The 14,077-nt window shown below is 42.0% G+C and overlaps 1 protein-coding gene across 1 annotated transcript in view; it reads right to left on the minus strand.

Moving 5' to 3' along the window:
- Positions 1-286: 286 nt before the first annotated feature.
- The window catches only part of NRDC (nardilysin convertase), a 44,556-nt gene continuing 30,765 nt past the window's right edge, over positions 287-14,077 (minus strand). Inside the window, exons 21-31 of the mRNA XM_032768424.2 lie at positions 12,335-12,462; positions 8,655-8,817; positions 7,066-7,097; positions 6,576-6,714; positions 5,934-5,981; positions 5,208-5,260; positions 4,288-4,371; positions 1,882-1,972; positions 1,359-1,475; positions 848-937; positions 287-502 (exon numbers count right to left, since the gene is read on the minus strand). Coding sequence (XP_032624315.1) covers positions 305-502; positions 848-937; positions 1,359-1,475; positions 1,882-1,972; positions 4,288-4,371; positions 5,208-5,260; positions 5,934-5,981; positions 6,576-6,714; positions 7,066-7,097; positions 8,655-8,817; positions 12,335-12,462 — 1,143 coding nt within the window. The 3' untranslated portion in view covers positions 287-304. The remainder of the gene's footprint in view (positions 503-847; positions 938-1,358; positions 1,476-1,881; positions 1,973-4,287; positions 4,372-5,207; positions 5,261-5,933; positions 5,982-6,575; positions 6,715-7,065; positions 7,098-8,654; positions 8,818-12,334; positions 12,463-14,077) is intronic.

Here is a 14,077-nt window from a genome sequence, read left to right on the forward strand (position 1 = left end):
CCAATTATTTCAGTAATTATTGCACAGTTCACTTTAGCATTCATGCTAAACCATCTGTAAACTTTTAAACTCATGCTTTGTGTAAATTAACACCATGTAGTTACAAAAAATAGCCGTGTCTCTCCTTTGCCTTTATTCTATTAGGCTATTTAAGAATAGGCAATTGTTTTAGATCAGGAATATTTTCTTTGTAACAGCTGTAAAAATTAAGTTGTTTCAGCATTCAAAAGAGGGCAAGGAGTTAATCTTACATTAGTTTGAGACTAAATAATTTAAATTACACTACTGCAGGGCAAGATGACATTTATTTTAATATTTTATGGTAAGGGAGAACAGTCAGAGCTGATGTATAAGCTTTGATGTCCTTGATGGAAGTGGTGTTAGTCATCAAGGAGGTAGGAGGTAAGAAAGTTAGCTGAGGTATTTCACCACATGAGGAGTTCTGAACATCAGAGACAGCTGGTACTTCTGCATCCCCTTCATGTTTTCCAAATCCAACCACCTGAAAAGCCAAAGGCCAGATTTTATCATCAAGAAAACAGGAAGATTGTTTCAAGACCCATTCATTTAAAATAGATTGTTTCAATTGTCTCCCAGAGGAAAGCTAGAAGACTAAACATAGGTAGTGATTTTTCCCCCTGCACTTTTCAGAGCTCAGTGTTAAGCATAAATTACTATATTCTCCCAGGAGATGGATTTAAGGTAGTTACGTGAATTGAAACTAGTTATAAACACAACTAGGGTCTAAAAATGGTGTTAAGTCTTTCTAAAAAAGAAACTGAAATATAGAGCTTGGAAAAGAGTAAGTGAGCAGAAAGAATCTAGAACTGCATCTACCCATACTCACATGTACACTGAGCACTTTGCTCTCACTGCCTCTATGAGCTTGGAACCAGTCCACCAGGTCTGCTTTTTTAAGGGATTTCAGAGCTTCAATCTAAAAACCACAGGAGCACACTTTTCAAAACAAACACTAATATCTCAAAAGCATTCTAATTCCCAACATTTAAACAGCAATTATTTGCAGCCAAATGTATAAGCCTTGAAAGCAACAGTTTGTGGTGGAAACTGTAACATGTTTAAGTGGAGTTGCTGTAAGTTTCCACAATCTCTGAAAATAAAGTTTGTTGCAACAACCTGTTTCAAGTGTCAACATTAATTTCTGCATGGAGCTCACTCCTTAGCACAATACCTTCACATCTCATAAAACTCTAGGGCCCTCAAGGATCAGGGCCCGCTATGGCTATACAATCTAAAATGTGTTTGAATTCGTACTATTTTGTGATGTAAAGCACCTGCTACAAAGAGGTTAAAGTTTCTTGAATAGAAGTTATTTGCAATATGAACAAATTCACTACCTCACAGGCAAGCCTGTCAAACAAATACTGTTGAGTCACCACTTCATTCCAGTTCCTATCCACTTCTTCTCCAAGATGGGAATCTTCACACTCTTTAAGCTTTATTAGAGCTGTGACCTGCATAAGAAAACCCCATTTAGTATCTCTCTTGAAGAAGCTGGGATTCTACTTCAAAGCCAACACTGAATGTGCTAAATCTAATATGCATCAGTCTATATCTGGGCTGTTTTAAATACTGAATTATGAACAGCCCTAGAGTCCATTCTATGAGGCTGTGTCCCCACTAAGGCCACCTTCAGAAAAAACAGTGAGCTCTGTGACAAAGGAGTAAAAATTCACAAGAGAAAATCTGTCTAGTACTTAAGTTGGATGCCACTGTGCACTGCAGCCACTTCCTGGAAACCAGGCAGGAGCCAATATTAATGTAGCTATGTACCTCCACTTTCTCCAAACAGACTGTATGTGCTGTTTGACTCTACTCCTTCACTAACTTATTTTTATGTAGTTGCTTGATCTCCCTTACCTGTGTACTGAATGCTTCTTCAGTCAAATGCTTGATTTTTTCTTCAAAGAACGAAAGAAAATCTTCTATCTTCTTGTCAACCAATTCTGAACTGGAAACAATAAGAATGGGTAGAAACAATAAAATAAATAGCACTCCAGTAAGTTGGGGAAGTCACCAGTTTTAAATTTGGGAGCTAACATCTCCTGACAAACTATACACTTAAAAAACACTTAGGCCTAGTGGAAGAGAACATCCTCCTCCTTGCTGTGGTATACACAGTGTGCAGACATTTCCATTTTCCAAGTTTCTTCGAGGCCTTGAGAAATAAGGTAAAGATAGCTAGGAAAGTCGCTGCTACTCCCTAGATCAAGCAAGATATTATTAATGCTTGATTCAGCATCCATCAGTGCAGACACAGTGTTACCAAAAATAGTTCCATTTCAGATGGGGACAGTGAAGCAGAGGAGATAGGAATACTAGCTGTTTAACTATTGAGACACAATATTAATATGCAGCTCCTCTGACCCTATTGGACCAGCTCAAAAACCTGTAAAAGCAGCCCTCCAGGGATGACAGTTTCTAAACATGGACATACCCAGCTGCCATATATTGTGGCTAAATTATTGTCACCAGAAAAATAATCCCACAAAAGGAAACAGTCATTTTTCAGATTTGTCAGAGCAGAGCTGCTCCAGAAGAATAGACCATTAGCTCCATCATGGTTCAAAGAAGTGTACTTCATAGTTGAGACTAGATTTGTTTTATTCAGTGAAAGCCATCTATTGTCATAAACCAGATCAAATATAGCTCTAGCTGTGAGAGCAGAAGTCAGTGCACACACTCAATACACCATCTACACACTTTTTTCATCTTGATTCAACTGTTCTTAGACTAGGAGATAAAAAGATATTAAATCCATACACAGTCCATCTCCCTGCTACTCTAGGATTGTTCCCTATCATTAAGGCTAAGATTTTGGCATGGTTATTTTTAGTAAAAGACAGGTCATGGGCAATAAACAAGAATTCATGAAGCTGTGTCCTGTGACTTGTGCTGCTGCAGCTCCATGGTGGCAGGGAGCTGTAGGGTTCCCCCTCTGCTTACAGCAGCTGGAAGCTGCAGGGTGATCATTTTTCTGAAAGGGAAAATGGGACACCCCAACTGCTCACCTGAGACCTGTTCTCCCTCCCCCAGTCCAGCAAGGTTGGCAGTTGCTGAAACCTTGCAGGGGGCTGTTGCCTATTGCCGGAGCCCTGCTAGGGCCCCACTGACTGCCAGCTCTAGAGTCCTGCAGCCTCTGGGGCTGAAGCAGAGAATGCCACAGAGGTCACGGGTTCTGAGATTCCATTAACTCCATGACAAACAGCCTCACCTCTCCTACATTCTCTAGTGCTTTGTACAGCTTACTTTTAAATAAATCACACAGTGGGGGTTCCACCACCTTCCTTAGGATATTATTTCATAGCCCCATATCTCTCACTTTCCATTTCTTCATCACATCCTATTTACTTCTTGCATCATAAATAAATCCTCCACTCTTATTTTCAATAGTGGCAATATTTAAATTCTTCAAGAGCTTTCCCCCATATGTTAGTATCCATAAGAACAATGAAGGGATCAAAAAGAGAAATGTTTGTTACTCCTAGCAATAGTTCTATCAAACTAGTGTTAACATCCTTCCCTTCATCCTAGTTTGAACTGTGATTTGGAGTGCTGCTTCACTTTTGCCAGCAAGGAGTTGTGAGGTCTCCTCTGATGTGGAGCTCACCAGCTATCCATGCCGTATCTTTACCAGCTCCTGCTTATGGTCTCAACTCAGCAAACATAAGCACATGCTTAAAGTTATGCCCTATAATTAACTACTTTGCTAAATGAGGCTCTAGATCATCAATGTGTTTGGAGCTACACCTGAAAGCTTTTAACTACGGGGCACAGTGCAGTGACCCCACTTGCTAAGCCAGGTGCTCCAGACAGGAAACATTACACCTGTAACTCCATTGGCTTCCAATTAGTTTTTGGGTACATTTCAAAATACTTTGTGTGTTATATAAAGCCCTACATGTTGAATCAGACTCAGCCCAACTTCCAGGTTTAGGAAAGAGCACCTATTCCATCATAACAGTTGAGTCCATCTGGGATGCTCTCAGATCGTTCTTAGCTTTGAACACTGTCCATGTACCAGCTTCCCAGAGTGTTCAGTGGAGGAGGAGCTCCTCGTCTCTGAACTTTTTGTCTTCTATTTGTGCTCTGTTGACCTTCAGGAGACCTTGATGGCCCATTTGGCTGTGCGCTTGCATGGTTGTTAGCAACTATTACTTCACCCAAAATCTGCAGAGGTTAGCTGTGAAGAACCACAGAATTCAAAGGGCCCCAAAATGGAATCATTAACATGCAGACCCCTCTTAAAATCAGTAAGAGACTTACTTGTACTTTGTTGCTTGTGTTGCTACAGTAACAGAGAACCCGAGGATCCCAGATGTATTTCTACAGGTAGGGTACACATGGTAGCTTAAACCAAAAGGAGAAAGTCATTCCACTAGTACAAGCCATTTTACAGTTACCATCCATAACTATGAAATCAGAATATTCTAACTAGTTGGTCATAAGGTATTAGCAAAGAGGTGTCTATCAATGCAAAAGGTTCACTTTGGAACAACAAATCAAATCTCTTGCATCAAGTGGTCTGCGCTTTTTCTCGTTCAGCAAATCCTTTTTTGGGCTTTATAAGATGCTTAGCAGAGTACTCATGTATTGAGAAATCCAGCAACCCAGATCTGTGTAAGAACCCCCATAAAACAGACACTGTGCAGTCAGGGTTAATGGAGTCTTAGTTCACACAAAAGGGTCTAAATAGAGGGGGATCCCCTACAGTTGTGACAGGAGTTAATTCCAGCTCAGCAGACCCCTTGCATAAATGCTGTGGGAAAGCTATAGTGGCGGCTACTTGGGAGAGAGTGAGGGGAGGTTATTTTTGAGGAAGTCTAGCTCCACAGTCCAAGTCAATGTTGATCAAGCTAGAGGGAAAAGTCTTCTGCTTAAGACAAATTACATTAACTTCTGGTTATGGACTCTAACCTGGATTACAAGACTTCGCTGACTGCAAACGGGTTTGTTTGTCAGTAACTTGACAGCAGCTTTACTTGGCATAACCTTGCCATTTTTCAAAGGGCACCAAAGCAATTAAGTTGAAGATGGTGTCAAACAACGCTGCTGGTTTTGGTCATGGTATGTTACACTGTACTGGCAGGAGTTAGCCACCATGCAGTATGGAGTTTTAGTATAGATGGGACTCAAGCATGATAAAGAAGCTCAACAGGAGCAATACCCTAATACAGCTGACTTACCCAAGGGTTTGCTTGGTTCGCAGGAAGTCAAAGCAAGGCTCCTCCATGTGCATCTGAAATAACAGCAGGAGCTCAGTCAGAAGGCATTGCTGCTTAAAGCAGCTTTGGTTTAGGGTTGGTACAAAAGTATGATCAAAGATCAGAACAAGAAACAAACAGTGGAAAGACACTAAGGCCAGGTCTACACTACAAACTTACATTGGTACAACTGAATATCCACACCACTGAGCAATGTAGGTATACTGATCTAACTCCAGTATAGACAGGACTATGTAAACTGGACAGCTGCTGCTGTCGACATAGCTACTGTTTTTTGGAGAGGCGGATTAACTACGCTGACAGGAGAAGATCTCCCATTGGCATAGTAGCATTTTCACTAAAACACTACAGCTGTGCCTCTGCTGTACTGTAATCTGAAGACAAGCCCTAAAGCCTCAATTTTCCTCACATCCCAGAGAGGAATGAAATGGCTCATTTGGGCTGTCCTGGTATCAGTGTAACACACACACTCTCTCCCCCCCTTTCCCCCTCCCCCTCTCTCCAGAAAGGAACTAAAAGGCTAATTAGAGCAGATCACAGGTATGTATGTGTCTCACCTGTGTTTCATTTTCATCTGTAGCATTGTATTGACAGCAAAACAATGTCAGGGGCAGGACAGAAGTGTCGCTTCTCAGGGTGCATGTTAATAAGCACTCAAGATTTGTTAGGAAAGGAGCAAAAACTTACCACAAGCAGCTCCATAAGGGTGTATTCTCGTAAACTCCTAGCCCCAGACTAAAAGAAAAAACATTATATTGAAAACACTTTAGAGTTTCTCATGGAAAGAGAAGAGCTATGGGTCTAAGTCACTAGAATGGCCTCATTAAGAGAAAAATGATTCAGGATGGATTTCAGCACACATTGCAATTTGCAACAAAAAAATCCAGACTTTCTGGCCTCTGATGTGTGCTCAAAACAGTCCCCTGAGCGAAAGACAAGGGTCTGTGGCATAATCATGGGACAATGATCACTCTGTGGGTGAAAAGGCAATTTCAAGGTAATCAAAGAACAAGCAGGCAGCAGCAGGCACAATCGGGGAGGAAGGCAATATCAAGATGGAAGAGCATGGAATATGCCTGCACAAGGCATAATAAATCTAGAACTCACACAAAATTATACAGACTATAACTTCATTAAGAAAGTTTTAGTAACTTGGGTCTTGCTCATGGGGATTCTGTTTATGGGCTTGCTAGAATTCAGAACATGTTCTAGAAAATAATGGTTGGAGAATTGTTGTGCAGTCTGGATTAGGAAAGCCATCAGCATAACAAGTAGCAGCAGTCCCCAAAAGGAAAATATATTAGTATACTCAAATGCTTAACACATTACCTGATAATAGACTGTCACTTCAGAGTTGGCATCACCTTTGTTAAGGGCTTTCACCTTGCACAGTAGGTGTGTGTTTGGCAGGTCTACCACCCGAAATTGAACAGGACACGGGTGCGGTAGGGGAAAGAACTGCAGTTTTCTGAAGAGAACGAACAGCAAAGCATCAAATACTCACCTTCCCACTCCTTAAACCAAAATAAAGAACCTATGTTCATATTCCAGATGCATCAAGTCAAATTAGCATCAATCCCCTCCCACTCCCACAAATTATAAACACCTCTTTAACTGCCATCAAAACTGATCAAAACCAGATTTCTGGAAAATAGTGACAATACAGTTACATTTTTCTGAAAAAAGGAAATTCCAACTATTTCTAACATTCTTTCCCAGCCCCCCACCCCACCACCAAAAGTTAACTCAGGTTCATGGCTTTGTAATATACTTATAGCTCCCACTTGTAAAAGGTGAGAGAGTTAAGAGAAATACTCACTGAACAACATAATTCAAAAAATCCTTTGATTCCTAAGACCGAAAAACAAACAAACAAACAGTTTTACTCTGGAGAATGGAATTATTAGTCCTTTAGGTATCAGTCCCAATATATACTACAGCCATCCAGAAAGGAACCAGCGAACACAGAACTGTCCAATCCTCCCCAGCCTTGCCACACATTACAGCATTTTGGCCAGAGTTTAACAGCACAAGACACTTCCTCTCCTACAACGTTACAGTACAACTGTGATCTGTGTTACATTGTGGAAAGAAATAGACATCTCCAATCCAGTCTCTTCCTTGGAAGTTTGTAGCCTCAGGGCAATGTGGAAGCCAGAAAAGAGGAAACTAAATGTGAAAAATGTCTTGGAGAATCTGCTAACAGATGTTCACAGAAGTAGTACTAGGTAAGTGGGAATGCTGTGTAGAAGCAGCTTAGGCACCTGCTGAGGCAGTGCCAGCAAATGAGAGCAACAGCAGAGCTTATGGTAAGTGTTGCAGGACCTCAGGGTATGTCTAAACTACCTGCCAGATCAGTGGGCAGCGATCGATCCAGCGGGGATCGATTATCGCATCTAGACACGATAAATCAACCCCCGAGCCCTCTCCCATCGACTCCTGTACTCCAGCGCCATGAGAGGCGCAAACAGAGTGAACGGAGGAGCAGCAGCAGTCGACTCACCGCAGCGAAGACACCACGGTAAGTCGATCTGAGTATGTCAACTTCAGCTACGTGAAAAATGTAGCTGAAGTAGCATAATTTAGATTGATTCCCCGCCCCCAGTGTAGACCAGGGCTCACTGTGTGACTGCAGGCCATCCAGGGTCCTAACAGTTCTTTAACTCAAACTACAGCACAAACGACACTTAGCGCAAAATACATTGTGAACAGACTCCGTAAGAACCATGGTTAAACGTCAGCTTCCCCTACAATCCATCAGCCCACACGGCTATGTTTGGATCCCCAATCCCCACCAATACACTAGTGAATTTCCCAAAAGGCTCAACAGACTACAGATAAACTGATGGGTACAAAGTGAAGGCTGCAAGTTTGTTCCTCGGTGGCCACCCGTTTGTGACACTGCATGGATGGGGACAAACCCTGCTGTATCTAAGTTTTAAAAAGCCCATTAGACTAGGTCAGGCCTAGGGCTGGATCAGACAATCCTCACGGGACTTCAATAGCAGTTGTGAGAGAGTAACACTAGTAGTATTGGGCCCTAGAGACACAGTATGACGTCCTGTCACACTCAGGTTGTATCTGCACTGACAGCTCTAGGGACCTCTTCCACAGGTGCACGAGCACTCAAGTGTTTAAAACCCCATGTCCTCAATACCTGGAGTTAAAAAAAAAAAAAAAAAAAAAGTGACTGAGTTCATTTAGACAACACAGGGATAAAAATCACCAGTGGCCAGTTCTACATTCGCTGTCCCACGGTGTTAATGGGAGCTGCACCTATGTGAGATATCCCCAAAACTGCCCATACAGACAAAGCCATAGGCTGGTGAAACAGGGTTTGTGCCAACTGTGTTTAATCACTTTCTAAATTCAAGAATTTATGCTTCAGCTGCGGAAGTTGGTACTCACTCTGCTTGTGAAGTTTCCTTGTACAAGGCCCTCTACATAGAGCTGAGATTTGAAAGTCTTAACAAAGGATGAGAGAGACTCGATGGAAAGGCCCTTCAGTAATGTCTCATATTTATCTATCATAGACCATCTGCCATGCTCCAAAATTAAAAGACGCACGTTTCTGCAACAAGAGAAAAAAAGGTATTTAATTCAAAATACATTACCCACCAGTGATTTAGAACCCTCAACTTCTTAAACCCAAGATCTTTGACAAGCAACATTTCAGCTAATCCTAACTAGAAATATCTAGTACCGATCGGTCTGCCCTGGGACTTCAGCCCTGCTTCAGCTTCAAAATGCCTCAGGTAACCTGGGATCTCTGCCGCCCAACTGCTCTGGGCTGTCCTTGGGGAATAGATGTAAAGCCTGCTTCCCATAGTAACCTCTTTAAACAGCTTTTGTTGGGGCGTGTTGTGATGCGCAGACTACACTTTCTTCTCTAGCTCACTGATATAGGTCTGTTTTTTTCCACTGCAGGAGTTTTAACATGTTACTCGAACAGCTCTAAGTGGTTCACAACATGATCTGTCAGAAGCAGAACTGCATGTGGTAATATAGGCTATTAAATAAAAGCAGTATGCAGTGTTGTTGTCATCTTCATGTCAGTCCCAGGATATTAGAGACACATGGTGGGTGAGGTAATATCTTTTATTGGATCAACAGTGAGAGAGAAGCCATCAAGCTACAGAGTTCCTCCTCAGGTCTGAGAAAGGTACTCAGAGTGACAGCTTCATACAAGGTTGACAGACAGTTTAGCACAGAGGTTCTTAAACTGGAGGTCAGGATCCCTCAGGGAGTCGGTCGCGAGGTTATTACATGGGAGGTCACAAGCTGTCAGCCTCCACCCTAAACCCCGCTTTGCCTCCAGCATTTATAATGATGGTAAATATATTAACAAGTGTTTTTAATTTATAAGGGGGGTTGCACTCAGAGGCTTGCTACATGAAAAGGGTCACCAGTACAAAAAAGTTTCAGAACCACTGGTTTAGCATAAGTAGTTAGCACGTATTCTAAGGGAACATTCAAGGTCAAGTGGCCTGTTAACACCCCTGTAATCACAGGACCAAAAGTGGGTTATAGATTGAAGAATTTTTGGGGACAACCCACAAAACCAATGATATACTCGAGATACACAATGAAATTTCCTTCTCCACACAGACAGCAAACTCCCTCACAAATTTACACCACCACTTTAACAACTCCCATCTGTCCATTAAACTCTCTCTGGAACATTCCTACACTAGCATCAACTTCCTGGACACCAGGATCAACTTCAACAATGGAACCCTACAGACAAAATCTACAAGAAACCCACAAATCACCACATCTACCGTCACAGATCCAGTAACCACCCTAAACACATCAAGAAGTCTGTTATATACAGCCAGGCACTGAGATACGCCAGAATATGCTCAGAGGAGAAAATCTGGGATAGATACCTTAATGCAGGGATTCTCAAACTTCACTGCACTGCGACCCCCTTCTGACAACAACCTGAGCCCTGTCACTCACCACCCAGGGCCGAAGCAGAAGCCTGAGCCCTGAAACCAGGGTTAAAGCACTCGGGCTTCACCTTTAGCCCTGGGCCCCAGCAAGTCTAATGTCAGACTTCACGACTCCATTAAAATAGGGTCGTGATCCACTTTGGGGTCCTGACCTGTAATTTGAGAACTGCTGCCTTAAACTTAAAACTGCCTTCATTAAACAAGAACACTCCCCGAGAGAAACAGACTGCATCATAGAACGGGTCACCCAAATACCCGAGAACCCTCTTAAATACAGAAATTTGAGGGGGAGGGATAGCTTAGTGGTTTGAGCATTGGCCTGCTAAACCCAGGGTTGTGAGTTCAATCCTTGAGGGGGCCACTTAGGGATCTGGGGCAAAAATTGGTCCTGCTAGTGAAGGCAGGGGGCTGGACTCGATGACCTTTCTGGGTCCCTTCCAGTTCTATGAGATTGGTATATCTCCAATTATTACCTTTAAATTGAATCTCCTTTGACCTCACACCCTGAGTTGTCACCCACCACCCCAAACTGGGACCCATATGGGGTACTGAACAACTACAATCATATTTGATGGGGACACCATCCTGAAAAAATATTTCCTGAGCCCCCTCTTTTGCCTTCAAACACCCCCCCCTCCCTTGCAACACACACCAGAATTAAGTTCCCTATGGACCAAGACACACCAAATCAAAGCAGCATCAGACCCTGGCAGAACAGATGCAAAACCTGCAGACATACCCCCTACACACACCTTTTATGATATTCCATGGGTCCCATACATACACACGTGTATCACATGGGTACAGTCATCCAGTGCAGTTAAATGCCCCAACAAACTATATGGGTGAAGCCAGAACAAACTCACTATGTCTCAAATGAATTCACACTAGGAAAATGTAAAAGACAACTCACCAATAGGATGAACTCTTTTCACAAAGGCAACGATTCTATTTCAACTTATCAGTTCTCACTCTCAAAAGAAACCTGCCACGAGCACTTTTCAAAGACAAGCTTGGAACTTAAATTCATAATTTTGCTAGGACAGACATAAAAATCATGGTCTATAATAGAACACACTGATTAATGCTTAATCTGTCAACCCCTACTGACTCCCCCTCCATTTGTTGTTCCTATACTATCGAGTGTTAACAGCCCACTTCAGCTTAGTTTTAGCATAGAATATGTGCCAATACTTATCTGTTAGACTTTGTATTTAGCTATGACAAGCTAGGTATGTCACACGGGCAACTAGATAACTCGCAGCTGCCTGTACAGCAACTTGGGCTCACGGGATGCACGCTACAGGACTGTTTCATTGCTGTTAGACCTGCTGGCTCAGGCTTTAGCCTGTGAATAGGTTATGTTTATGCCATAAAACTTACTGTATGGAAAAAAAAAAAAAAAAAAGCAACATCTTCATTTATTAAAGAGCATCCAATGTGATAGGGCTGGCAAGCCTCACACTGAATCAGGACAAGACGGTTATTACAGGGTCCTGCCAAAAAGGGCTGAAGCCAGCCCCGCCCCACCTTCCATCAGCCAGCAATAGCAAGCTGGAAGGAACAGAGAGAAGAGGCAGGCTTCTGCACTGAGCTGTACTGACACGGGGTTCTTCGGTCCAAGAGCAGACCGAGGGCATGGACTGAGCAATCTTATTACTAATTCCTTTAATTAATAAAGCCAAACCCCAGGAGAGGGACCCTTTAATATTAGTACGTAAAATTAGCTCTGATTGGCCTGATTCTACTGGTCTCAAATTACCTCTCTCCTCCACTCAAGCCATCTCTTGATTATTAGAGAGCATGACAAGAGTTTAACACTTATTTTTGTTGGTTTGTAATTTATTCAATACACATTCTTATATGAATGAAAAAAATACCTCTGCTTTGTTATGTAATCAGCTGCACCAGCACTTCCTATAAAGCAGAAAGTTCTGTGCTCTGTTCTTGAGGATGCCAAGATTCATTTCATTCACTGACCATGCAAAATACTGCACAATAATTTATCCTTGCAACAGGGAACTCCTGCAGCTGCATGACAACATAATTAAAGCAGAGAAAACTCCACTCTAGTGATATCCCACCTAAACCAGAGAAAGCCCATCCACATTTCATCTCCCCACAGACACTCACTTGGCCAGGGTCTCCGGTTTGATGAGAATGTTAAAATAGGTCTTTTTTAGCTGCTCTGTTATCATCTCAAAAACTGCTGGAGTAAAACTGAAGTCAGACAAGTGGTCAATGATGAGCTGAAACAGCAACTGGAAAGAAAAAAAAAGTTTTCTAAGCTATTTTTACCAAATAGGAGAACACTATTTGCTGAAGAGGATGAATGTGAATTCTAGACTTTTCTTCTATATTTTTTGGACAAATATAGAATTAGTAGGATGACATCACAAAATACTCAAGCAAGTCAGAAGAGAAAGGGAATTCAGTCAGACTGTTTAAATCTCCAGGGTCTGTTTTGATTAAGCATTTTTAACATTTGGAAAAAAAAAAACTCTCTCCTTGTGAAAGATTCAACAACCAGGCCCCTTCAATGGAGGGCTGCAAAAGCCTCCATTCCAGTTCCCTCATCCTCCCAGGAGTCCCCCCAAATACAGGGAGGACAATACTCAGTGTTCCTGATATTTCTAAAATAAAGGACAAGCACAAACATATCCTGTTGCATGCACGCACAAATCTATTAACCCTCCTTTGCCAGTCTCCTTTAATAAAGCAGAACATTCGTTTATTTTGACTACTGTATCTCCTCAATGGCAGGGGGATGGGGGGCATTTTTAAAATGATGTATATTAATGGAAGCTGAGAATGCATAAAAAATTGCAGAACCTAGTACAGATCAGAGCCTCAATTCTCTCTACACCCATGGTTTTTCTTCTCCCTCGTGTTTAAGATTTTACTGTTTTTATTTCAAAAGATACACTTTGGCCCCATATATACAACTGTAATCAAGTCAAAGGACCCAGTTGCAATTTGAACTGTCCAAGGCTTTCACCTTGTTAAGTCTAACCTACAAGTTTTAACAGTGTTGTAACCAAGTCCCCTGATCCAGCAAAAGTGGTAGTGCAGATAAGACCTTACTCTCCCTCATCAGCCTCCATTTGAGGCTGCCATGTTCTAAGTAAGCCAGCAGCAGGGGGGCAGGGGACGGGGGGGGGGGGGGGGGAAGAAGGAGGGTGGCATGGGGTAAGAATTTGTTAACCTCTAATAAAATCAGATCCCAACCAAGCACGGTCAGAAGTGGTTTGTAATTGCTTAGTTTTATCTTAATTCTACCTTCTGCTGCAAATGTATCTAGAATACTATTCTCACAGATGAGCCAGTACACAATAAGTATGTCTGTTTTGTTCAACTATTTCTGGCTTACAGATGAGCAAGTGTAAAATAATTTAAACAGAAAAAAAAAAAGACAGTTTTTCTGCATTGTCCTATGCCTAACCCCCACCCCCAGCATACATATTGTTTCCTCACTTTAAATAAATCCACAAAAGCATGGAAAACTGCTGTCCAAAAGGAGAGATTTTGAAAACTGTATTTTATAGTGGAAGTCTGACAGTAAACCTTATCTACTGCTAAGTGAAGTGCATATTGGAAAGCAATGTTCAAAGGTTTATTTAGAAATATCTGCAGCTGCTTCAGTATCTCCACAACTGTGAATAGTGCTGGGCATTTCTCAGTGAAGACATCCCAACAAGAAGATTACTATATGAGGTCAACTGTATTTCCTGCGTCTCAAATGAACATTTGAGACCAGGAAACCTTCCTTACTAAAAATAGTCATTTTGGGTGGAGAGAGAGGATGAAGGGCAGTGTGTTAACAGAGATGGTATCTGTTTTAGGTTATTGTATTGCTATCCATCACCATAATATCTG

Source organism: Chelonoidis abingdonii, chromosome 7 (genome assembly GCF_003597395.2).
Source record: "Chelonoidis abingdonii isolate Lonesome George chromosome 7, CheloAbing_2.0, whole genome shotgun sequence".
In the NCBI taxonomy this organism is placed as follows: domain Eukaryota; kingdom Metazoa; phylum Chordata; order Testudines; family Testudinidae; genus Chelonoidis; species Chelonoidis abingdonii.